Source organism: Anomaloglossus baeobatrachus, chromosome 5, assembly GCF_048569485.1.
Source record: "Anomaloglossus baeobatrachus isolate aAnoBae1 chromosome 5, aAnoBae1.hap1, whole genome shotgun sequence".
NCBI lineage: Eukaryota > Metazoa > Chordata > Amphibia > Anura > Aromobatidae > Anomaloglossus > Anomaloglossus baeobatrachus.
Window position 1 is genome coordinate 96,991,387 of NC_134357.1, and position 27,749 is coordinate 97,019,135.

The 27,749-nt window shown below is 37.5% G+C and overlaps 1 protein-coding gene across 1 annotated transcript in view; it reads left to right on the forward strand.

The window, feature by feature from the left end:
• PCDH15 (protocadherin related 15) overlaps nt 1-27,749 on the forward strand; it is a 2,365,808-nt gene that overhangs the window by 711,760 nt on the left and 1,626,299 nt on the right. Inside the window, exon 7 of the mRNA XM_075348720.1 lies at nt 25,977-26,093. Coding sequence (XP_075204835.1) covers nt 25,977-26,093 — 117 coding nt within the window. The remainder of the gene's footprint in view (nt 1-25,976; nt 26,094-27,749) is intronic.

Sequence of the window (27,749 nt, forward strand, 5' to 3'; positions counted from 1 at the left end):
CTTCCAGGTCCATTTGTCAGCGTTTCCGGACTGATATGACCTTCCTGGATCAACTGGTCACTCTTTATGAGACCTGGATTTATTTGTATGACCCTGAAAACAAGAAGCAGTCTAAAGAGAGTTGGCACATTGGTTCTGGGTGCAAAAATCAGCCACTAAGGTGATGACATTGGTGTTCTGGGACAAGGAGGGCATGCTGCTAGTGGACTACCTTCAAAAGGGTTCCACCCTCAATGCAAGAAATTATATTGAACTTTTGGACCAACTGAAGGCAGCTCTGAAGGCCAAAAGGCATGGCAATTTGTCCAAAGGAATCTTGTTCCTGCAAGACAACGCCTCCGCTCACACTGCACAAGCGACCATGGCAAAACTGGCATAGCTGGTCTTCCAGCTGGTTGACCACCCACCCTATTCACCAGATCTAGCTCCCTCCAAAACTCATCTGTTTCCAAACCTGAAGAAACACCTCAAGGGTACCAAATTTCACACCATTTCTGATGCCATGGCTGCTACAGGTAAAGGCCACTGGTTTGAGGCACAACCGAAATCCTTCTTTTTGCTAGTCTTTCAGAATTTGGAACACCGATGTAATAAGTGTGTTGACATCAGTGGAGAGTATGTGGAATAAATGTAAAGTTTCATCATCCTATCTCATTTCTATCTGGGTAAAGCCAAAGACTTATCAGCAGCTCCTCGTAGTTGCATAGTATATAGAAACACACAAATATGTTTATCAAATTGGTAAGCAAATAAATCAAGCTTTAGATCTTTGAGAGAAAAAGGAAATTAAAAAGTAAAAAATGTCTATATTCGACATATGTTTGTCTAGATGAAATGTTCTTTGCAATCCTAATAAGCTGTAGCAATTACTTAGCAAACCATTATATATTAATTTTATTAACCGTAAATAGTATGTCATTAATTCTACCATACTGAAAGTGCCCATTTGACAGTGATAAACTAATAGAACTCCCTGGTAATCTGCTTTTCCTTAAGGGATACTCTTGATTAGGCAATTAATTATTGTTAATAAACTAATTCCATTCTAATAAATTACATATTAAAATGAACTTAACTTAGGTGCCCAAATTATATCTGGCAAGCATCGTTCATTTCAAGCAACTAGGGATTGAAATCACCTTGCAAACACTCAGCATATTAGTTGCTTAAAATATGAATATATATTTCAAAATAGTATTTGGAGGTGTGGGATTTCCACAGTATAAAACATAATACTAAAGATAGGAAATAGATTTTATAGTAAAAAATATACCTGCAATGCTACAAAATGTCTTTTTATTTCAAAGTGTACATTTGCTTTTCTTAAAATGTGATCACATTTTTTTTTTTTGCTTTTGGACAAGCCCTATTTTTTAGAAGAATGAAAGAATAAGTTGACCATAAAGTGACATTTTAACAGGATCCCCAGCAATCAGCTGTAATCTGATGGGGAATCTGTTAGTTCAGTTTCTGAACACCACAATAATAGAAAAAAAATAAAATTATATGGCGCCCATTCAAATAAAGGTAATTTAATAAAATGTCTGTCTTATTCCTCTTCCTTGTAGAGGAACCTCTATAGAGGTTTGAAAATACACAACCCCTATAATCACTATGCTTAAAGGGGTGTCATGGCTCAGTTTGAGGATTCAATACGACCTGCTGTTTTGAGATCGGTTTCTCTGTTTGCTGGGCTACTGCCATTTATTCCTTGTGCAAATGATGCCAATGGTTTCTACAGTCTCCGATTTCCTTTCTTGGATTGCTCTCTTCCAGGTCTCTCTCATTTCCCCAGTGGGGTTTGCCCTATCACATTCTATATTGGGTTATATACATTCACCTCTCACGTCTCTTCCTTTCTGGCTATATCTCTATGTGGATTTATCTCTGGGAGTTCCAGCTATTTACAATGAAGGAAATAAGTATTTGATCCCTCGCTGATTTTGTACGTTTGCCCACTGACAAAGACATGAACAGTCTATAATTTTAAGAGCAGGTTAATTTTAACAGTGAAAGATAGAAAATCAAAAATAAAATCCAGAAAATAACATTGTATAAATAAAAAAAAATATTTGCTTTTTGCAGAGAGTAATAAGTATTTGATCCCCTAACAACCATTAAAGGGAACCTGTCAGGTCCAATATGCACCCAGAACCACGAGCAGCTCTGGGTACATATTGCTAATCCCTGCCTAACTGTCCCTGTATACACTAGCATAGATAAAGAGATCCACTCCTGTGGGTGTGCTAACATCCTAATGAATGCATTATCAACAAAAGGAGAAATTAGCAGTTCAAAGGTCAAGTGTATATTAGAAATAGCTCTTTATTTAGACAAAACATATCAAAAATATATGAGGAAACTACATTAGGAAAATTACATTACACTGATTTGGTATCACAGAGGAAGGATAATGAGTCGGGGGGTGTATAATGCCCCTTCAGTAGTGATATGGCTACAAATTTAATAAGTTAATAGTAAGAAAAGGGTACAGTCATATGAAAAAGTTTGGACACCCCTATTAATGTTAACCTTTTTTCTTTATAACAATTTAGGTTTTTGCAACAGCTATTTCAGTTTCATATATCTAATAACTGATGGACTGAGTAACATTTCTGGATTGAAATGAGGTTTATTGTACTAACAGAAAATGTGTAATCCGCATTTAAACAAAATTTGACCGGTGCAAAAGTATGGGCACCTCAACATAAAAGTGACAATAATATTTTGTAGATCCTCCTTTTGCAAAAATAACAGCCTTTAGTCGCTTCCTGTAGCTTTTAATGAGTTCCTGGATCCTGGATGAAGGTATATTTGACCATTCCTGTTTACAAAACAATTCCAGTTCAGTTAAGTTTGATGGTTGCCGAGCATGGACAGCACGCTTCAAATCATCCCACAGATGTTCAATGATATTCAGGTCTGGGGACTGGGATGGCCCAATGAACACCTGGATGATTTTGAGAGTGATTTGGAGAAGGTGCTGTCAGATAAGACAAACATTGAGCTCTTTGACATTAACACTAGACATCCCAGAGAGGGGTCATTTAACATTTCTACTTTTGGAACCCAGAGACGGGTCGAATCACCTGAAGGATTTTAGCTAACATCCTATAATCACCGTCTTTTGTTCTGTAATTAAGGCCATTACTGTCGCACCACAGAAGGTTGTTGTTTTCCATTGAATGTAGCCATTTAGTTTCTAGTTGGTTCTATTCAGTTTAGACTAAGGCCTGCTTTGCACACTACGACATCGCAGGTACGATGTCGGTGCGGTCAAATCGAAAGTGACGCACATCCTGCGATGTCATAGTGTGTAAAACCTTTTTTGATACGATGAACGAGCGCAAAAGCGTCGTTATTATATCATCGGTGTAGTCTCTGACATTTCCATAATGCAGGTGCAGCGACAGGTACGATGTTGTTTCTCGTTCCTGCGGCAGCACACATCGCTATGTGTAAAGCCGCAGGAGCAAGGAACATCACCTTACCTGCATCCCAGCTGCTATGAGAAGGAAGGAGGTGGGCGGGATGTTTACATCCTGCTCAAATCCGCCCCTGCGCTGCTATTGGCTGCCTACCATGTGACGTCACTGTGACGCCGCATGGCCCGTCCCCTTAGGAAGGAGGTGGTTCGCCGGCCAGAGCGACGTCGCAGGACAGGTGAGTGCATGTGAAGCTGCCGTAGCGATAATGTTTGCTACGGCAGCTATCACAAGATATCGCATGTACGACGGGGTCGGGGACTATCACACTCGACATCGCAGCATCGGCATGCAATGTCGTAATGTGCAAAGCCTGCCTAAGGGTCATTTGACCTTCTTTCGGGACTTCAGGGGGGAGCTTGACATTTCTGGGACTTCTAGTGTTAATGGAATTTGCCGTGTTTGTAGGAAGACAAAAGCTGCCTATGACCAAAAGAACACCATTTCCACTGTTAAACATGGAGGTGGAAACATTATGTTTTGGTTGTGTTTCTCTGCTAAGGGTGCAGGAATAATTCACCGGATCATTAGAACAATGGTTGGAGCCATGTACCATAAAATCCTGATTGACAAACTCCTTCCCTCCACCAGGACATTAAAAATGGGTTGAGGGAGGTTTTTCCAGCACGACAATGACCCAAAATATACAGCCAAGGCAACAAAGGAGTAGCTCAAAAAGAAGGACATTAAGGTCATGGAGTGGCCTAGCCAGTCTCCAGACCTTAATTCCATAGGAAACTTATGGAGGTTGCTGAAGCTCTGAGTTGCCAAGTTACAGCCTCAAAATCTGAATGATTTAGAGATCATCTGCAAAGAGGAGTGGACCAAAATTCCTCCTACATGTGTGCAAACCTCATCATCAACTTCAAAAAAAGTTTGACTTGTGCTTGCCAACAAGTGTTTTGACACCAATTAAGTCTTGTTTGCCAGAGGGATCAAATAATTATTTATCTGTGCAAAATGAAAATACATTTTTTAATTTTATACAATGTGATTTTTCTGGATTTTTTTTTGGATATCCTATCTCTCACTGTTAAAATTAATCTACCCTCAAAATTATAGACTGTTCATGTCTCTGTCAGTGGGCAAACTTACAAAACCAGCAAGGGATCAAATAATTATTTCCTTCACTGTAGCTTAGGGGTTTTATTTTTGAGTAACCACCAGTTGAGTACTTGCCATTTGTTGGTTTTGTTTTCCTTCCCAGCTATTCTTCCTTGAATCTTATTTCAGTTTTATCTCGCCCTGGGTTTGTGTGTGTTCCTGCCACCTTGTTGGTAGTGTGTGGTGGCCTCCTCTCAGGTCCTTCAGTAGGCACGAGAAAAGCCTTCTATGGACTTTTAGGCTGTAAAGTTTGAGGTGGTACTTTTAGTTGTGCGGATATGTTTTTTTAGTCTGTACAAGAACCTGTAGAGTGTGTTTGCTCCTTGCCCCTTTTTCACAAACCATATGTTAGGTGTATAACAAGGGGTCTTCCCTTGAATGACAAATCACTGATTTAAAAAATTACAGGTCACGTTGGGCCCCACTGATGCAATCACATTTTAACCACACTGAAAAACAACAAGGACTATAGACATCTGTTCTAGTGTTCAATCAATCAATCAATCAGACATATATATCCTATTTCGTGAATAGGATTTGTGGAAAATTATTTTAAGGAGGACTTACCAGCTCCTAATGTGAAAGGAAACCAACATTTCTCCAATATATGTAATTAGGAAAACTAAAAATAATGATTGCAAATTTAGTATTGATACCTCTAGCCCTGTAAGAAATGCTGAAGTTGACTAAAGTCAGAGCTTTCTTCTATCTCCCTATTTGACAGCTGTGTGAGACTTCCTGCATCTCTGCTGGGAGATACCACTGTGTAATCACAAGGAAGGTGCTCATATTTGTATACAGGATGTAGATAGGTATGAAGAGATGTAAGAAGGATTCCTGTGCTTTATAGAGCAATAGAAGACTATAAAGACTTGAAACAGCCACTGCATTATTTTCATAGCTTCTTTTTAGTGTGTTGTGGCTCTGTCTGTATACAGTATATAGGAAGAGATAAAGCATAACCCTTTACAGGCAGTTGATATATTTTGCTGCATTAAACACAAGGACTTACTTAACGGCTAATAATTAGTAATATTCAATTGGGGTAATGATTCCATTCCTGGTGAAGGTGAAGGAATCTGTGTTTCGCTGATTAATTTGTGGACAATGTAAGTGAATTTCTCCAATTATACTCTATGTAAAAGCAAGACTACAAAATGGTAAAGCAGGCTAAATCTTGCCGGCATCAGGCTCCACTTTAGCATTCAGATGATCAAAAGACTCAAATCTCCCTTTCACGATTAGCAAGTCCAAAGAAGAGAATCTCACCAGAGCTCTCAATCTGGTAAAGTGTAAAGAAAACTTGCTTTCCAGTTACACTGAGAGAAGTCATCTGATTAGCTAATGTTGTGCTATATATTTGAGAAATGTCTCTTATAATTTAAATAACAGTCAATTTTTAAAATCCTTGTATTATATATGGTCCATCCTCTTTAACCCCTTAACAACATATGATGTACTGTTACATCATACTGTATGCAGGTTCCTTCAATTTTATGCACTGCTGTGTAAAGCACATACAATCAGATGATCGCAAATTGAGTCCCCCAAGGGGACCATCAAATACAGTAAAGAGTGAAAAAAATGTTTTAAAAAAAATGAAAATATGTTTTAAAAAGTATGAAAAAATATATACTTTGTGTGCAGAATTATTAGGCAAATTAGTATTTTGATCACATGATAATTTTTATACATGTTGTCCTACTCCAAGCTGTATAGGCTTGAGAGCCAACTACTAATTAAGTAAATCAGGTGATGTGCATCTCTGTGATGAGGAGGGGTGCAGTGTAATGACATCAACACGTATATAAGGTGTGCTTAATTATTAGGCAACTTCCTTTCCTTTGGCAAAATGGGTCAGAAGAGAGATTTGACGGGCTCTGAAAAGTCCAAAATTGTGAGATGTCTTGCAGAGGGATGCAGCAGTCTTGAAATTGCCAAACGTTTGAAGCGTGATCGCCGAACAATCAAGCGTTTCATGGCAAATAGCCAACAGGGTGGCGAGAAACATGTTGGGCAAAAAAGGTGCAAAATAACTACCCATGAATTGAGGAAACTCAAGCATGAAGCTGACAAGATGCTATTTGCCACTTTTTTGGACATATTTCAGAGCTGCAACGTTACTGGAGTATCAAAAAGCACGAGGTGTGCCATACTCAAGGACATGGCCAAGATAAGGAAGGCTGAAAAACGACCACCTTTGAATAAGAAACATAAGATAAAACGTCAAGACTGGGCCAAAAAATATCTCAAGACTGATTTTTACAAAGGTTTTATGGACTGATGAAATGAGAGGGACTCTTGATGGGCCAGATGGATGGGCCAGAGGTTGGATCAGTAAAGGGCAGATAGCTCTGCTCCAACTCTGACACCAGCTAGGTGGAGGTGGGGTACTCGTATGGGCTGGTATCATCAAAGATGAACTTGTGGGACCTTTTCGGGTTAAGGATGGAGTGAAGTTCAACTCCCAGACCTACTGCCAGTTTCTAGAAGACAACTTCTTCAAGCAGTGGTACAGGAAGAAGTCGGTATCGTTCAAGAAAAACATGATTTTCCTGCAGGACAAGGCTCCATCACATGCATCCTACTACTCCACAGCGTGGCTGGCCAGTAAAAGTCTAAAAGATGAAAAAACAATGACATGGCCCCCTCGTTCACCTGATCTGAACCCCATAGAGAACCTGTGGTGCCTCATAAAATGTTACCTCTACGGGGAGGGAAAACAGTACAACTCTCGGAACAGTGTCTGAGAGGCTGTGGTGGCTGATGCACGCAATGAATGTAAACAGATCAAGCAATTGACAGAATCTATGGATGGTAGGCTGTGGAGTGTCATCATAAAGAAAGGTGGCTATATCGGTCACTGATTTTTTTGGGTTTTGTTTTTGCATGTCAGAAATGTTGATTTCTAAATTTTGAGCAGTTATATTGGTTTACCAGGTGAAAATAAACAAGTGATATGGGAATATATTTGTTTTTATTAAGTTGCCTAATAATTCTTCACAGTAATTGTTACATGCACAAACAGATATCTTCCTAAGATAGCTAAATCTAAAAAAAACCCTCTCCAGCGTCCAAAAATATTAAGCTTTGATATTTATGAGTCTTTTGGGTTGATTGAGAACATAGTTATCGATCAATAATAAAAAAATCCTCTAAAATACAACTTGAGTAATAATTCTGCACACAGTGTATATCTACAAGATTAAATCACCCCTCTTTTCTACCATTAAAAAATAAGAAAAAAAAAATACTCATATGGCAGAGCCAAGATTGTGTATACTAGACACTGTTGGAATTCAGCATGATTCAGTGCTTGCAGAAGATTAGCTTTGACCTGGAAACCCCTTTAATGATCATGTAAAATTACATTTTAGAGAGAACTTTACAGTACAGCTCTGTAAAAATTTACATCCAGCAACTGACAACTGAGGCTATTACAGCTAATTGACAGAGGTGTAGGATGAAAAATTCCTAAGTTCTGATATTTATGGCCTATCATAGGATAGGTAATCAATGTTATTTTACCCAAAGAAGCTTCACCATTCTCTATGCAGAGTATCATGTCCCCAAAGCCCACAAATAAACAGTATAATGTCCCTCACAGCCCACTATAGATAATATGATGGCCCTGCAACCTCTCTATAAGAAATATAATGGGCCCACACCAAACTACACACAGTATGATGGCCCCCATTATTCCCTATATACATTATGATGGTCTTCATAGCTTTCCGTTTGCAGTATGAAGGCCCCACAGCCCCCTATAAGAAGTATGATGGCCCTCAAAACAACCTCATTCCTCAAAATAATGTCCCTACTGCCCCTCTGTACACAGTATGATGACTCCACAGCTCCCTATATACAATATGATGGTTCTCACAAATCCCCATATATAGTAAGATGGCTCCCACAGCTCTCTTTACCCCTTATTATGCCACAACAGCTCCTCTATATAGAGTATTATTGGCTACACAGCTTCATAATTAAAATGTATAATGTCCCAACAGCTCATCTATATATGATCTGATTTCCTTTACAGCTCCCTATGGATGATATGTTGACTCAACAGCTGCTTCCTATGTACATTTTGGTGCCCCCACAGCTCTACATACACAGTAGGATACCCCTACGGCTTCATATATGCTGTGTATCCTCAAGACACCAATATAGTTGAAAACTAAACACCAGGCATGGGGAAAGCTGAATGCTGTTCAGCAACGGGTTCCCTCTCACTCAGGGATCACATAACAGCTATGAAGTTTGCTGCTTTGGATGTCTGTAAAGCAAGGGGAAGCCACAGCCCACTGAAGGATTCTCTGATGGGCCAGTATAATGCTGTATATAGTTATCCATAACTTTATCTTTACATCCACACTGTTCTCCACTCAGTCATCTGCCATCTAGCTTTCTTCAGTTTGATCTTTCATCTTCAAGTGCTCTTCAGCTCCTCAAGTTCTGATTAGGCTTCACATGATATTAAGTTGTCATGGGGCAATGCATGACGTCAAGTGACACCCTAAAATGAATCCAGCAAAAGGGCTTGCTAACATGTTGCTGGATTGGATCTAATCTAGTCAGAAAGAATGCAGATTTTGACAATCGTGATTTTGTTTGACATTTGAAGTACATGCGATTCACTTCAGATCAATTTGCTCATCTCTAGACTCAATTCTAGCAGTAGAAAGACTTCTCTATCTTTAGATGCAGTTCTGCGTGATTTTCAAAAATAATAAATATTATAATGTTGGAATGATTATAAGTGGATGATTATTTCCAGGCAGAGAACCAATTATGCTGATTTTTTCCATCTGTCTTGATTCTGATGTAAATGGGGCCTTAGATGCAAAGGAAATTAATGTACAACATGTTTTAAAGGTGGCCATGCACAGAAAGTAGTTTGATGGTTTAACACAACAATGGAATGATCAATTGTCTTAAAAATAATATTGTTAATGTAAATATACACATTTTAGTCCATATTTGATGTTACAGTTGTTCAAACTAGCTATACATGTCCAATGCCACCAGTTGACCAATGAACAATATTTCTTAAGAGTATTCCCCAAAAGAAAGTTTTTTTGTTTTTTTTTATAAATTATATTTTGTTTAAAGGATGTCTTTAATCTAAATTTTGTGCAATTTTATTTTAACATTGATCAACTATATTCTAAAGTCTATAAGTACAATTTAGAGGAACACAAAACAGCTAATGTAAGATAAGCACAAGTGATAAATCATAGATAGATAGATAGATAGATAGATAGATAGATAGATAGATAGATAGAGAAATTGATAGACTAATATTTTTGACTCACTTTGGTGCTGAACGATTTAATTTAAACAAGTCCAGTTAGTTTATTTTCGGTCCATATAAACTGCTCCACAAGAAAACATAAATAAAGCATTTCTCCTAAAGGTTTAAATATAGAATATAAACAATCCATTTAGCTGCAGGGTCGCCTGCTCACGATAAGACATGTTTCCTTGTCACAGGTGTGCAAAAGTTGGTCAATTTGCTACCACTCCCACTAAGCAGGGTTTCCCCTATTGTACAGTGTTTTGAGATAAATGTACTTAAGATTGAATGTATATTAGTTCGGCTGTCGGCGATGTAGCAGAGTCAGAGCAGCAGAGCAGTTTGTGCCATCTACCGGCCGATAGGCTATAGTGTTTTATTGAATATTGATTTTATTGCTAGTGTGCATTTTAGAGTAATGTTTAATGTATTAGATAACATGTAAATATGTGTTGGCCCAATGAGCTGTGTCAGTTTTGGGAGTCATGTAAGCATATATAAGAGTAAGAGGATAAGACACGATACATTGACACAGGTGTCCCTCAGTAGTTGTAGCAACCCCCACTCACAGACTCCTTCTCAGGCTACTGGTCACCATTTTGCATTATGTACCACTCCCAAAAATGGGGTATGTGAGCAACAAGACCTTGAAATATCTCCGGCAGGTCGTAAAACCTTGTCCGGATGTAAACTAATAACTCACTTAGTATTAGGTGTACTAGAGCTTACATTAGAGCTTTCATCACAGAGGATAATCACCTCTGTGATATGTACCTCCCATCGACTACATGTGTGGCAGCCATCTTACAATAGAAAGATATTTAAAAAAAAGCTTCCTAAGTCACTTGTTTAGTGAAATGAAGTCCACCTGTGTGCAATATAAGTGTCACTGTCAGTATATAAAAAACTTTTTTGAAAGGCCACAGAGTCTGCAACCCCATCAAGCAAGAGGCACTTCAAACCAAACAACCCTATGAAAACCAAGGAGGTCTCCAAACAAGTTACAGACAAAGTTTTTGAGTAGTACAAAACATATTTGGGTTCTAAAAAAAATCTTAAAGTTCAAAGAAAAAACTCATAAAAACAGTATTTATTAATTTAATTGTTAAAAATAATAATTAAACTATGTAGATTAGATGATATCCACTATTACTTCAAACAATGTCACGTGAGGTGAATGCAAAAGAGGTCAAACAATTAGTGAATGGATACTGTCTCTAATCTATTTCTAAATTTGTTGACAGATTTAGGGATAGAATAGGGAGAGTCGACGAGGAGCCCCCCCGCTCCTCATCGACTGTCCCTATTCTATCCCTAAATCTGTCAATTGCTTTAAGAAATGGGTAAAAATCCCAGTGGCAAGTTGTGGAAAGCTTATAGAAACTGTTCCAAAGTGATTTGCAGCTGTAATTGCCGCAATCAGAGGCTATGCAAAGTATTGGCATTAGGGGGTGAATAGTTTTGCACAATGAAGTTTTCAGTTATTTTGACCTATTTGTTGTTTTCATCGCAATAAAATTAAAACCAAACATTCACAGTTGTAGGCATGTTCTTCACATGAACTGATGCAAACCCTAAAAAAGCTGTGAAATTCCAGTTTGTGAGGTAGCAAAACACCAAAATAATGCCAAGGGGGTGAATACTTTCTCAAGTCACTGTATATATGCCAGCCTTCCCAGTACTTCTGATTTGAAAGCTACTAATGTAAACTGGAGGAGGGTCCTTTAATCATTTTACTCATCACTAGTAGATAATTTGATTTCTAAATAGAACGATTGAAAGATAGATATACCAGTGTAGATTCTATAAATTGATGGACAGACAGACGTTGATAATTTATAATATTTTATAAAAAGATATTTCATGATTGCTTTGCATAATTTCTGTGGTAGATATGCAAATAAAGCACAAAATTGCTCATACCAAGTACTGTATATGCCATAAAAGTGTATAATTCTTAGAAATACTTCCTTTCCACACAAAAAAATAACAATAAAAAAAATAAAAACAAAACACAGCTGACATCGACCTAGCTGACAATTTTGAATTGATAGATTTAAAAACATGACCTTACAAAGGTATACTTTCAATTACAATTGCAATTCTGTCTCCAAGGACAGATTCAGCAAATAGCTAAGGTCATATGTGTCTTTACTTTTGTTCCTTAAGCAAAGCCATTATTTTTGAAGCGTTGATATGAGCAACTTTGTGCTGAACATTTTACTTTTGATAGCAGACTATGGATACCGGATGGGAAAGGCTGTAAAAAAATGATGTTGGCTTCATATCACTTAGTTGTGTGATTTCTTTGAAGATCCTATTAGAATTAATTCTATATCTAGTTATTTTTTACTTATGCATTTATAGCGTTAACATTAGAAACAGTTTAAAAAATACAGTAAAATTAAGCTACGTTTGCAATCAGAATTAATCAGATCCCAAGTCAAATTATTTAAAAAAAAATTACAAACTCTCAGCTTGTTTGTAATAAACAATCAAACAATTACTGCATTTTTCATGTTAGAATTTACACCGGATTATAAGATGTACTCCAAATTTAGAGATAACAAAGGTTTAAAAAAGGAGGTATAGCTTAGATTCTGGTAGTGTCTTACTGGAAGGGGGCAGCAGCAGTGGTGGAGCTGGGTCAAAGAAAGCCGGTGGCCATGCTGAAGTAGGGCAATGCTGCAGGCACTCAGTGGGGGCTGTGCTGTCTGCAGGGAGGGCTGTGCTGGCTGCAGTGGGGGCTGTGCTGGCGGCAGGTGCTGTGCTGGCTGTGTGGAGCAGGGCCATGTGGCGAGTGTCATAGATGCTCTGTTGGCAGTGCGTTCTTCAAAGAAATGGCGCCTGGAGTTGGCGCATGCGTAGATTGAGCTCTCGGCTCAATGACAAGCTAAGATCTCATCTGCACACGTGCTACTTCCAGGCACCATTTTCCTTAAGTCCGCTGCTGGGAAATCAATGGACTGGAGGTGACGTGTGCTCAGAAGAGATGTTGAGCTGAGAGCTCCATCTGCGTATGTTCCAACTTTGAGCACCATTATTTGAAGCCCGCACCGCCGACAGAGCATCTGGGAAACCCGCCGCACCACCCTGCTCCACACAGTCCCCATCACAGTCAGCACAGCCCCCACCGCATCAAGCACAGCGCCCCACAGCCAGCACAGCTCCCACCGCAGCCAGCACACTGCCCATTCTCCACCTCCTGGTAAGCTGCATTTGTATTATAAGATGCACCCCTCATTTTCCTTAATCCGAAAAACACGGTAACTATTTTAAACTGCTCACCAAAACTATTATAAAAAATACTTTCTCTAAATTGAGCACAAAATGCCTTTTAATGACTGTTGAAGTCATTCAACCATCTTTTACAACTATATTTTTGGCTGTGCACACACAGGTTTATTGCATTTTTATGCATTTTCAGTGCAGCTTTTTCACAACATCTGAAAAGTTTCCTGATGCCAGTAAAGTGAATGACAATCCTGAAGTCTCCTGCACACATTGAGTATTTTCTCCTTGCAGATTTGGTACAGATTCAAATCTCCAGCATGTCAATTTTTTCAATTTTTTGCTGCAGAATTCACCGATAATAATGAATGGGAAAAATCGGCACCAAAAATGTATGGTAAAACGCTAAAATGTATCAAAGATACAGCAATAACGCATGTTTTTCTCTCCAAGAGATTCAGAAATTTCGGCAAGAAATACTTTTTGTGTTCACATACCCTAATACTTAGTACAGCATCATTGGCTGTTGTGGCATATCGCAAACATGATGCATAACCAGACCAGTTTCTGTGAAATTTTAGCCAATTCCTTATGGGCAATGGCTTCCAGTGCCATATTATTTTTTAGCAATTGTCACACCACATGGGGAACTATCACAGCCACTGTAAAAAATGAGTGTAATGAAAGCAGTGGCTATTTTTTGGTTTCATAGTCTAGGGGAAGGAGGTTAGAGTTTAACATTGCAGATAAGGATTGGATGGTCTAAGAGAGTTGTGTGCTAGTACAGCACAAGAGAATATATGAAATGCATGTACAATGTGATATACTGCAGTACGGCACCTTAATAGCACAGATTTTATTTGCACTGTTGATGCACTACAAACAACGGAGGCAGCTCTAAAGAGGACCTTTCACCAAATATTTCATGTTGAGATGAACGCAGGATGAATTAGCTTCAGAGCATAATAAAATGTTTTTATTTTGTTTTTTACCTTGCCCCCCATTGAATAGCTTTTACAAATCAAGGTATTTGGCACATGATGAGTTTAATAGTTTTAAGTCCAAGTGGTTGCTATCAGGATTTTCACTTATTGTGTGTACTTTTTCTCCTTATAAGATACTGACCAATCTTAAGCAGTCAACAACATACAAAGGAAATATCATGTCACCTCCTTAGCTTAGTAAAGATTTCTCAACTGTAAGATGTAATGATACAGCTCTGATCTCCTGGTTTCCTTGTCTATCCCCATGCATGAGTCAGGATGGGGGAGGGGCAGTGCAACTGAATTTTGTTGTGTGATATTACAAACCCTTCTATCAGCTCTCTTAGTGAGTGTGTCAGTAATCAAACATACACTTATGAGCAAAAGGGTAACAATGTTTTGAACTTTTGACATTCAGGCTCCATATCTCACCTTCCACTAAATCTTGTAACATGAGACTACCATCATTTTATAGACAATCATCTTGGCTATCTCATATATAAATTTGGCTTGTAACTATTTAGCATATGATTAGTTATACAGATTCTTGTCATGTCACTGCATTGTTACTGTTTTGCTCCAATTGGGGAAAAAATCTTTTTGTTCCTCTGCACTACAAATTACAACTTGTACTCACATTGCCTATTAGCTCAGTGTGTTACTAGGTTGATTCCCAAGTGAAAAGTCACTGGTTAGAATTTAGGAGCAGCCATGGAGAGAATTTCCCAAGAAAAGAAAACAGCATCATCAATTAATAGAGGTCTCTCGGCCAAGAAAATTGCCAAATTGCATCATGTGAGTGCTATGACAGTTGGAAGAATATGAAATGAAGTCCGTCCATCCATTCAAAAGCAAAAAGGTGGACGTCCAGGTAAAATATCAGAGTCAAAAAGTAGACTCATCAGATGTTTTATCAACTCTGGCGCAACAAACACGACAGTGGAGGTAACTCGTATGCTTCATAATAGTGAGAACACAGAATACAGGTGACCAGGCTAAAACCCAGTGTCGCATGATTTCAAGTCTGGAATGGTGCCCAAGAAAAATGGTAAAGAAGCCGTGACTACAATATCATCATAAGAAGCATCAGCTTGAGTTTGCAAAAAAAAGTCAAAAGTGAACAGTGAAAGATTGGAAAAGGATGATTTGGAGTGATGAGACAAAAGTTAATAAACTGAACTCCAATAGATGCAAAAAGGGTTGAAAGAAACAAAGAAAAAAAAGACAAATGCAGAGAAATTTAATAAAGTGTCAAGTTTGGTGGAAGAAGCCTGATGATATGGGGTTGTTTTACCTCCAAAGGCATTGGATTCTTAACCAGAATCGATGGTGGTCTCAATGCTGAGCAATTTGTGAGTAGCCTACAAGACAGGTTATTTCGTACACTCTAGTGCTATGGACATGAAAAGGGCGACATAGTGTTCCAGCAGCACAATGACCTGAAGCATACATTGAGATTGCAAATAAATCGTTTAATGAAATTGAAGTAGAGGTGCTGTATTGGCCCCCACAGTCCCCAGACCACAACCCAATTGAACACTTGTGGGTAGAGTTGAAGAAAAAGCTGTATACATACAAAAGTGGGTTGACCAGTATGCAACAATGCTGGGAACGTGTAAAAGAGACCTGGGATCAGATTTTGATGAAGACATGCTAGGATATGATTGAGAGCATGCCCAGAAGAATTCAGGCAGTGTTGAAAGACAAAGGTGAATTTACAAAATACAAGCAAAAAAATTAAAATACAAAATTTAGGTTTTCAAGTGCAAAACAGTAACATTGCAGTGACATGACAAGAATCTGCATAGGTAATCATATGCTAAATAGTCAAATGCATGTATGAGATACACAAGTAATTGTCCATAAAATTAAGCTTTTCTCATGTTCAAAGTTGTAGTAGATGGAAAGATATGGATCCTGAAAGTGAAAAATTGAAAACATTGTTACCCTTTTGCTCGTCATCATCAGTGTATTAGTTATTTTGTTTTGATTTTTCTTCATCTTACATTGATTATGCTTCTCTGTTTCCATTGTTTTAACATTTAATGTTTCATGTGCCAAAGGAACATGCATTCGATTTCTGTGAAAACTGAACTCCCACGTGTCACTAGCTTTACAAGATTCAATGCTGAATCACTTGAGTTACACTGTCTTTTGAAAAGACTTGTGAGTGCTCAGCCTTAATGGAAGATGACTACAGTATAAGTCATTGTTTATTGAATGAAGCCATCTTTGCTTTATAATTTCACATAGCAGAGTTCTTGATCTGTTCCTTGGAATTGATGTTGTTCTGCAAGTTCCAGCTGTTACAGCCAAGTACTTTTCCCATATATTATGGCCCAATTAGTAAAGCAACTGGGCTTGTTTTTTCCTGCCTACCATTTCATCATATAAGGTACATGATGGTAGAAACATGATTATATTAGAACTATAATACATATCAAATTGCAGTTATTTGCTAATATTATTATTATTACACCTACTACATATTTGGATAGGATCTTGGAGGTGGGAATTAAATATACCCATTGGAACAAATAAATAAGTCAAAATGAATAAATAATGAAAAATGACGTGAGGTCCTCCCATTTTTGATAACCAGCAAAGGTAAAGCAGACAGCATCCCAAGCTAGGAAGTTTCATGGTCATTGGGCCCTTACAAGCCTTAAAATATCAGCCTGCAACCATAACAGCAGTGGCGCATCATATTAGAGGTGATGCCAGGAACTACATCATTCATCACACTGATTAGCGGTAACGTCAGGAACGTCACCGCTCATCACTCTGAGTGACATCACATCAAAGTGATGAGTGGTAACTTTCCTGACATTATTGCTCATCACAGTCTCTAGGAGCGGAGTAAAGTGCAGCATGAGCCGGTAGCGGCTGCTGCTCAAAGCCTATGAAACCTCATTCTGAGAGTCCATTGTCTTTGATCTACATAATCAAAGAACTTCGTGGGACTACTGGACTACCGCTGGACTACGTTGTACATGTGAACTTAATTTTTTAATAAGTTGGTGAACAAGGGAAAGTGTCTTGTCTTTATTTCTCTTTTTATGTCTTTCAAGTTTCCATTTCTAGACTATGTCGAAATCCCTGAATTATGGCTGACCTGCAGGGGTTTTGTTTAAAGGGAACCTGTCACCAGATTTGGGGCCTATAAACTGCATCCACCACCACTGGGCTCTTGTATACAGCATTCTAACATGCTGTATATAAGAGCCCAGGCTTCTGTGTATAACATAAAAAACACTTTATAATACTCACCTAGGAGGTTGTTCCGATGCAGACTGGTCAAATGGGTGGCGCCATTCTCCGGGAAAGGTGCCTTCTCTTTCAGCCATCTTGGCCTTCCTTCTTCTTAGAGAGGAAAACTGAGCGATATTGTAGCACTTGCAGGGAAAAGGTCTGTAAAGAACATTCTTCAGAAAAGATAACATGTGAAAATTGTTTGGAAGACCAATAAAATTGAAAAGAAAAAGTTAGAAAAGAAATGTAGCTGCAGCTAGTTTACTCTAGATTTATATACCTTTGTGTGTTTTTCATATCTTTGTTTGATATTTGGATAAAAAAAATGTTTTAAAAGGCCCCCGTTACGTAAAAGTGTAGATTTGTGACATCACGCTTGCTAGGGTTAATAAATAGGTGAGTCAGGGGACATATTTGCTTTTATTTCCGGTCATTGATTCCCGATGTGCCAATTCTTCAAAATTCTTCTATTTCCCAATTGTGTTGAGGGTGGATCGGTTTCAAGCTACAGCAATGGAATCAGTAGCCTATAAGTAACAAAGTAAAAAAAAATATTTTTACAGATACCAATATGATTGTTGAAATCCATAGTAGTATTAATGTTAGGAGATAAATATAAATGAGCATATATTAATACGCTCCTCGACATAGAAGTACAATACCAAGAAGAATAAGTAAAATTATGGAAATCAAAAAATCGCTAGCCATGTTAATTGTATGAAAATGATGTAAAAAGGAAAACAACATTTTCAACACATCTTTATTATTCACGCTCGAGTATGAGCACCACCAGCAGAAATGTAAGCACTGGCATACCTTAGCATGCTATCAATGAAGTTATTAACGGTTGTCAGCGGAATGTTCTTCCACGCTGAATGCTCTTATGCAAGCAAACCAGCAAGGTCAACTGGCAACTCTCTTTGCAATTGCTGACCAAGACTAGTTTATGGGCATTACGTTGCATGTTATAGAAGCATATATGGGCCCACAAAGGCTGCTCACAATAGCACAAGCAATATCCAGCCTTGTGTTGTCATTTAGGAAAATGGCTCATTGGACACTTTGAAGAAATGACCTTACCCCTGGTTTCATGACCAAATTAATGAAGGTGAATAGATAAAAATGGCAATGTTCCAGGCACTGTCACACAACCCAATAAAGGTTTTATTGATAAAATACAACAGATTTAAAGGGTAAAGGAGTCACGGTTCATAGGCATAATCACACAAAGGTGTGTCTCTCCACTTTTAAAGACAGAGAGAGGGAAATATATATTGAAACTTACAAAGTAGTTTTGCCAACATGTAATCTTCTTAGTGGTCTCACCCACTATGATACCCCTTCATGGCACCAATAAAGTGTGGTGCCCAAAACAATGCCCCACAAGCATTGTATGATAACCTCACATTGAATTCCTCTATAGTACCCTCCACATTCATATTATGGTTTCCCGCAGGATCCCTAATATAGTATAATGCCCACATAGTGCCCTCAAAACAGTGATGTGCCAACAGTTTCTCCACACAGCTTCTCCCCCAGTAATCAAAAAACAATATGATGGTCTGCACAGTCATACAAAATAGTATAAAACTTCTATAGCCTTCCACACAGTATGAGGCTCCCACAGTCCATGATACAATATGATAGCTTCCACACAGTATATTAGCACCATGGCCCTCCACAAAGTATGATGGCCCTCACCTACTTCCACATGGTATAATGGTCCTCACACAGCATAATGCACACACAGCTCACAATATGGTAAAATGGCCCCTCACAACCTTCTACACAGTAATATGGCCTCTACAGCTGTCCACCCAGTATAATGGTCTTAGACAAAGTATAATAGTCTTATGCAGTCCTCCACACAGTGTAAAAGTCCCCACACAGCTCTTCAGACATTATTATAGCCACCACAAAACCATACATTTAGTACAATAGTCCCATAAAACCCTCCCCACAGAATAATAGTCCCCACATACCCATCCACACAGTATAATAGTCCCTATACAGTATAATAATCCAAACATAGTCTTCTACAGAGTATAATTGACCCCACACAGACCCCCTCACAGTATAATTCCTCTAACATAGCCCTCCAGCAATGTATTGGCCCCCACTCAGCTCTCAACATAGTATAATGATTACCACACAGACCTCCACACAGTATAATGTTCCTCACACAGTATAATAGCCTCCATACAGCCTCCCACAAAATATAATGACCCTTACACTGCTCTTCATACAGTATCATAGCCCCCATGGCACTCACACACAGTATGATCTCCCTCACAGCCCCACATACAGTTTGGTGAGGTACACAGTCACCCATTTTCAGTTGATGGTCCCCTAAGCTTCCCATTCTTTATCATGGCCTCACAGTCCCCCTATACACAGTTTTAAGGCCCTACAGTATATTCACTGCACACAGTATAACACCACACAAGTAGTCATTGATAACATTAAAAAAATTAAAACTACTTATCTCTCCTCTCTTTTCCACGACTCCAGTCTTTGCAGCAAGTGTTCTAAAGTGCCACATGGTGAGCAAGAAGTAGTTATGTCATCTCGCCTATAAGGTGAAGATGTGAGATGCTGAATGGTGGAACAAAAAATGTATGGCTCCCTGTTCCATTATTACTTTCTACTATATGCGGATTCTGTTGAAAGTCAGATACCAGGTGGAGGGCCTAGTGATGTTACTAAACCCTTTCGATAAACGGGCCTCATAAAGGCCATGCGGTCTACAACAATTAGCAATACACCACTGTCTAGAAATGATTGTTGATGTTCAAAATACTAGAATTTCCTCAAAGAACTTTATTTTTTTTTATTTACTTTTTAACCACACCACTTCTTCCACTCTTTAAAGTAAATCCATAAGCTTACTTGAAGTTTAATGCTAGTAATTATATTTCTAGATTCCACTGGCTATTTCAGTTGTGTAGATAGCCTGAGGTAAGTTTTCTAATTTCCATAAAAATTCTGTAGCATACTGTATATCTTTGAAAGTAAGTGCTAAATTTGCTAGAGGCAGTTCTCAATCATAAGCTCTGTCCTGATCCACTTTCGATTTTGTTAGTGGTTTGGTGGGATTAGGTAATTTGCCTTTGTAGGAAGCTATAGTGAGACATGAGATACTTCATCTTCCTTTCAGCATTAGCTGACATAATCTGTCAGATGTATTTACTGTGGTCAGATGTATTTATTTTATATATATTTTTGGTTGTTATGAAATGCTCTTTGACTCAATAAGATTGATAAATGTAGATCAAATATAGATTTTTTTAAAACGTGTTTCCTACATTGATGGCTCTGTATATACTGTTTTTAGTGTGGTTAGATGTGTTTATTTTATATACATTTTTGTTTGCTATAGAATGCTGTTTGGCTGTTTATTGAGGAGATAATATAATAATTTATTCCTTCATTTCTCAAAAAGATTGATACATGTAGATCAAATATAGGTTTTTTTTTAAAATTCTTTTTCCTGCATTGATAGCTCTGTATATACTGTTTGTTTGTTTTTTTTACTGTGGTCAGATGTATTTATTTTCTATACATTTTTGCTTTTATGAAATGTTCTTTGGCTATCTATTAAGGATATGATATAATGATTTATTCCTTCCTTTCTCAATAAGATTGATAAATGTAGATCAAATATAGATTTTTTTAAATTCTTTTTCCTGCATTGATAGCTTTGGATATACTGTTTTTACTGTGGTCAGATGTATTTATTTTTTATACATTTTTGGCTGTTATGAAATGCTTTTAGGTTGTCTATTGAGGAGATAATATAATGGTTTATTCCTTCCTTTCTTAATAAGATTGATAAATGTAGATCAAATATAGATTTTTTTAAATTCTTTTTCCTGCATTGATAGCTTTGGATATACTGTTTTTACTGTGGTCAGATGTATTTATTTTTTATACATTTTTGGCTGTTATGAAATGCTTTTAGGTTGTCTATTGAGGAGATAATATAATGGTTTATTCCTTCCTTTCTCAATAAGATTGATAAATGTAGATCAAATATAGATTTTTTTTAAAATTCTTTTTCCTGCATTGCTAGCTCTGTATATACTGTTTTTACTGTGGTCAGATGTATTTATTTTCTATACATTTTTGCCTGCTATGAAATGCTTTTTGGTTGTGTATTGAGGAGATAATACAATTATGTATTCCTTCCTTTCTCAATAAGATTGCTAAATGTAGATTACAGATAGATTTTTTAAATTCTTTTTCCTGCATTGATAGCTCTGTATATACTGTTTTTACATGATGTACAGATGTGATCTACTGATGAGCCCCATGTGATGATGATCATGTTCATCCATTGTTATTGAAGAAGACCTTGACATCTAACAGGGTTGTGTGTGTTGCAAGTGGCTGATAAGCCCTATGTGGGCACGAAATGTTCTGCCACATGTTGGGCAGCCATGTGTGATCAATTGTCAGAGTCAGTGATCAGTTACCAGAGTCAGTTGTCAGAGTCAGTGATCAGTTATCAGAGTCAGTTGTCAGAGTCAGTTGTCAAACAGGGTATTTCTGATGTTTGACACTGATATAGGATCGTGTCCTAAATTGGACGCTGTACATGAACACCTGGCTTAGCACTCGTCATATGCACGGCAAAGCAAAAACGCATACTATTAGTTAAATATAGTCCATCAGTAATTTTATGTCTATTTCTTGACTTTATTGGAAGAAAACAATGTTAACAACTATATATATACATTTCATTATGCACCAAAATAGTGTATTTCTACAATAATAATTGCGAGAACATCTCCCTTAAACATTCATATAAATTATTTCCCATTTTGCTGCTTTTATGATACAATTTCAAACAGAAATACAGGCTAAGTTTTACTTTTAAATTCACGTAATAAACTATAATGGCAATTACTTTTCTCCTAACAAATAAGTACATTAAAATAATGAAGAAACAAACACGAAATAAACCACATAATAAAGGGTTTATGCCGGAGAACAAAACACATTCCCCATGCCACAGTGTTTTGTACTCATACTAATGTCTTCAAAATGTTTCCTTTATTTTTGTTTTATAGTGCCCACATATTTTAGCTTTAGGAAATTTAGCAAATGCTATTGCTGAAAAGCCAATAATGTTTGTTAAACCAATATTCACTTTCCTGGAGGATATTGGGATGAGGCTGTTTTTCGTTTTTTTTTTTTCTCACTGCTTTTCATGCTCAATGCATTGAGAGCACAGATTTCATAGCCTATCTTCAAAACATAATAGTTTTTCCTACGACTTCCCACTGTTCGATGAAATAGCTTTTGCTAGTTTCTGCTCTAGTCCACTGCCCAGAGTTGATTCTAAATGTCAAGGTTTAATATTTGCTGTAATCTCCTTGATTTTGACATGTTTATTTCACCACCTAATCCAAAATAGTGTATTTCCACCATTGATAATTTTCCGTTACAGAAGTAGTATTTTTAATATCATGTTCAGAAACTGTCAATTTCATTTGCCTTGCATAATGAAAATATACTCAAAAAATGTATGTATAACAAAGACTACATTTTTGCCATTTGCTGCATTTCCCCACTATTAATTAGCGTGTAGTAGAGGAACCATAATGATGAGGAGACATCTATAGTGTGAATTGTGAAAAGTGGCAAGTTAGTGTCGGGAGACTTATAGGCCATTTAATGTCTCCCTTGGGAAATTAATTATGTGAATACCCTCTTCACAGTGACTCTAAAGCCACCTTTTGCGGGTGCTTTAGCTATCCTAAAAAGAATTTCATTTTTTAGGCCAGAGTCACATTTTCAAGTAACTTGCATGAGTCTTGCATCGCATCACCCAGCACAGCCACACACTCCCCTGACAGGAGCGGGTCGGCTGCATGTATGTCAATGCAGCTGAGATGCTCTTGTCCAGAGAGCATCAGGCTGTGCTGGGTGATGCGAAACGAGACTCGCTCGAGATATGCGCAACTCTGGCCTTATAAAGTTTCTTGTAACATGACTTAGAATATTCATCCTCTACAAAGAGAAAGTTCAACCATTAAACCACCTATCAAAGTTTCTGCCACCCAAATTGGTTCTCCTGCATTGCAGTTACAGGTGGCACAAACCAAGATACATGGAAGATAAACAACCATTTGGTAAAAGTTTCTCCATATGACCACATTACAGTGAGTGGCTCCATTGAGGTTTCACCTGAATTACATCTTTGGGGGATTTACATGGAAACCCTGATGTAAGTGCTCATCGCAAAACACAAGAGTGTGATCCCAGCCTTATGCTGAAAGTGAACAAAAATGTTCTGTACCCCAAAATGTTACCAATAAAATGCCTAACTTATCCTTCACAACATCAGCCCCCAATCAGATCTGTCATCTGTCACTGGAAATACAAAGGGTCCCAAGTTACTGGTAGAACAAAGTCTCTGGAAAAAGCAGTATGGCTCCCACCTCTCAAATAAAATCCAGTGATATCTGCGCTCCCAAATTTAAATGCCCCCTAGTTCTGAGCCCCCCTGTGCCTAAACCGCAATAAGCAACCATGTGTGGGGTATTATAGTAGTAACATTTTACAAAGTGCGTGTCTACAGCAGTACAAGGTGGGCAAAATGTATGGAGGTGCTACACTATATGGGGTCACAATGTATGGACACTAAACTTTCATATTTATAATTCTCCAGAAACAGGGTGTGGCATGCATGCTACAGAATAGTTACTGCAGAAATTGATAAATTCATTGAGAAGTGCAATTTCTACAATACTGTAGCTTTTAGGCTTTTTCTGCTGTTCTGGCACCTTAGAGGCTCTACAAATGGTGAACGCAAGCTACTCTAGCAAATATGTGCTCTAAAACTCAAATAGCTCTCCTTCCTATTCAGCCCTGTCATGTGACAAACAGTAGTTTTTCAGCACATATAGCGCATCATTGTGTTTGTGAGAAATTGTGCAATAAATTGTGAGGTCAATTTTCACCATTTAAGTTTAGTGTAACTGACAAATTTGCAGCAGATAAAAAATAATTTTTACCACTAAAATATTATATTTCCTCGTCTCAATGTTGTAAAATTCTGTGAGGCATCTGTGGGCTCAAAGTATTCAGTACACCCCTAGATAAATAGCTTACACAGTTTCCAATATGAGGTTACTTGTGGGGTTTCAGGGGTGACCTCAGGGGCTCAGCTGGTGGAGGCCACAATCTATTCAAATGGAATCTGCATTCTAAATACCATCTGATCTTTTGGCATCTGGTCCCCGCCGTGTACTGAAATAGCAGTTTACAATCACATATGGGGTACTGTTATTTTTGGTAAAAATTGCACAACAAATTGTCCTGTCCATATTCTATTGTTAACCTTTGTGTGAATTAAAATTTTGAGGCTAAAGTTAAATTTTTGGGGAAAAATTCAACATTTTTAATTTTCACGGCCCAATCTAATAAAATTCTGTTTAGTTTGTGGGTTAAAAATACTCACCACACCAATAGGTGCATTTATTATAGGGTTTACTTTGCGAATTTTTGTTACATGTGGGTGTTTCTGCATTTTTGGCAACTCAGTGACTCTGCAAATGTAAAAGTAAATAAATTGGGGCTAAAGCAACATTTTTAGGTAAAATGTATTTTTTTTTTTTTCAGTCCACTTTCCATTAATTCCTGTGAAGCACCTGAAGGGTTAATAAACTTGTTGGATTTGGTTTTAAGCAGTTTGAGTTGTGCAGTTTTTAGAATGACATCATTTTGGGGGTATTTTCTATCTAATAGGCCTCTGAAAGTCACTTCAAATGTGATGAGGTCTATAAAAAAATGTTTTTGCAAATCTTGTTAGAAAAATTTGAAGTTGCTGAAAACTTTTAACCCTTCTGAGTTCCTAACAAAATAAAAGCTATGTTTCCAAATTGATAATTATTTGAAATAGATGTGTGGGAAATGTTATTTATTAAATATTGTGTGCGACATAACTCTCTAGTGTAATGGCCTAAAAATTAAAAGTTTGAAAATTGGGAAATTTTCAAAATTTGGCCATATTTCAGATTTTTTTTCACTGACAATGAAAAAAATATAATCTTAAATTTACCACTAACAGGAAGTAAAATATGTTAAGAAAAAAATTTCTCAGAATCACTGAGATCAGTTAAAGCCATCAAGAGTTATTACATAAGAAAGTGATACTGGTCAGAATTAAAAAGAAAATTGCCTAATAACTAAAACCAAAATTGGCTCCATCACTAAGGGGTTAAAACTACCCTGAAACACTGACAATAGTTGACCAGTTTACGTAATTGAAGACTGAAGACGAAAAACACTGCTGAAGAGTAATCTATGTTAGGCACAAATATTGTATATGTACATTTATATATTAGAGCAACCGATCACAATTCAGCTGTCTACTTAACTACACTGCCAAAAATACATAATGAATTAATGACTCAATGATCCATATCTAACTTAGGTATGCAAATCTAGACATCAATAAATAGAGAGATATTAAAATAGAAAGAAAAAAAAAAATTCTAACATACCGATTGGTGTATGCCAAAATTTTATAGGGACAAGAATGAATTACTAAAAAAACCCACTTTGGTATAGTTTTAGTTTGTGTCACTAAACTAATTTCATTTTATTTTTCAGCTTACACCGGTTGGTACCACAATCTTTACTGGATTTACAACTAATGGTGCTACAGACATAGATGATGGTCCCAATGGTCAAATTGAATATTTCATCACTTACAACCCTAATGATACAGTAAGTAAAAATGCAAATCTTGATAAAAAGAATAATTTTGTAATGTTTCCTCCCGATTCACTTTAGCAAAGTAATTATTGGACACAAAGGATGACATTTTTAAAGAGAACCTGTTAGCAGAATTTTGCTAGGTAAAGCATAACAGGGCCATATTGGCACTGTTACACTTATTAAAATTATACATCTGTGTAAGAAATCCATTCATTAGATTTTGTATACTAAGTGTTTGAAATTTTCTTGTAATCATGGCTTCTTGCATCAGGGCAAGACTGTGGAAGGGTCTTTGGCTCAGCCCCAGTAACTCTTCTACCTGTGGTGTCTTTATGGTTTTCCTGGTTCCATCCATATGGCATCCATTCTTGGTCCATATGTTTTTTTTTACTTTCCATGTATCTGTTTTTTCTTACATGTAAAAAAAATCATTGAGGTTTCCCAAGCTCCTATTATAAGGCTAGTTTCACACTTGCGTTGGACGGGATCTGTTGCTATCCGCAGCCTTGAGGAATTACGGTAACAGTTACAGGAAATCGTTATATTCCTCATAGACTTCTATTAGCTACGGATAGCAACGGATGGTTTTGAATTGCATCCGCCCTGCAGCGCATCAGTTGTTTTGACGCTGACCGTCAGTGAGCGTCGGGCGGATGGAACGCTGCATGTAACGTTTTTTTGAGCAGCGGAAACCTTTATTTTTCACTGCACATGCTCTCTTTTTTTTTTTTATATCACAAACTTTATTTTATTTCTCAGTGGCCGAACATTCAGCTGAGCGCTCGGCCGCCGGCATGTCAGGGCGCTCAGCTGATCCGCCAGCATGTCAGGGCGCTCAGCTGAGCGCTCGGCCGCCGGCATGTCAGGGCGCTCGGCTGCCGGCTATTAAGAGCGATCAGCTGATCATTCACAATAGTCGGCTGCCGGTAAAGTGTAAGAAGAAAATAAGAAAAAAAAAAAAAAAAAAGCTTTACGTTATTTTGTACGATCCATAGCATTGCGTTGTGCCACTATATGCAACGCATCCGTTGCATGCGTCACACAACGCAATGCTACGGATCCCGTCCAACACAAGTGTGAAACTAGCCTAAACCAGTCAAAGAGAAACTAGGATAGTATCCACCTCATTTTAATTTTTTGCCTTTGTCCGCGAACTGGATCAAAATAGAATATATCATAATTTTGATGCAGAGCATAAGTCAGGAAAAACTACGATGTCAATAGTCTGACAGAATAAAATGTGTGAAACAAAATAAACAAATTTACAGCACATGTGCAGCAAACCTTGACGTCCGTGAAACTGAAGAAGGTAAGGATTATGGTAGTATTTTTAGCAGTTGGTTTCATACATTATTATTATTATTTATTATTATGGTGCCATTTATTCCATGGCGCTTTTCATGTGAAAAAGGGACATACAGTCCTGGCCAGAAGTTTTGTCGCTTATCCCTGTTATGTAAATAAAAGCTTAGAACCTGACTTTAAATTCATCCATTGGTTTCATAAATTACTCTTTTGAAAGCTGAAACCCTCCCAAATTTGATTTAAGTTATGAGAACAAAGTTACTGCAAAGCTGAAATATTGATCATTTAATGAACACAGAAAGGTCAGATTTTGGAAAGACAAAAGTTTTGTCACCTTGTCATATAATGCATCTAATCCTA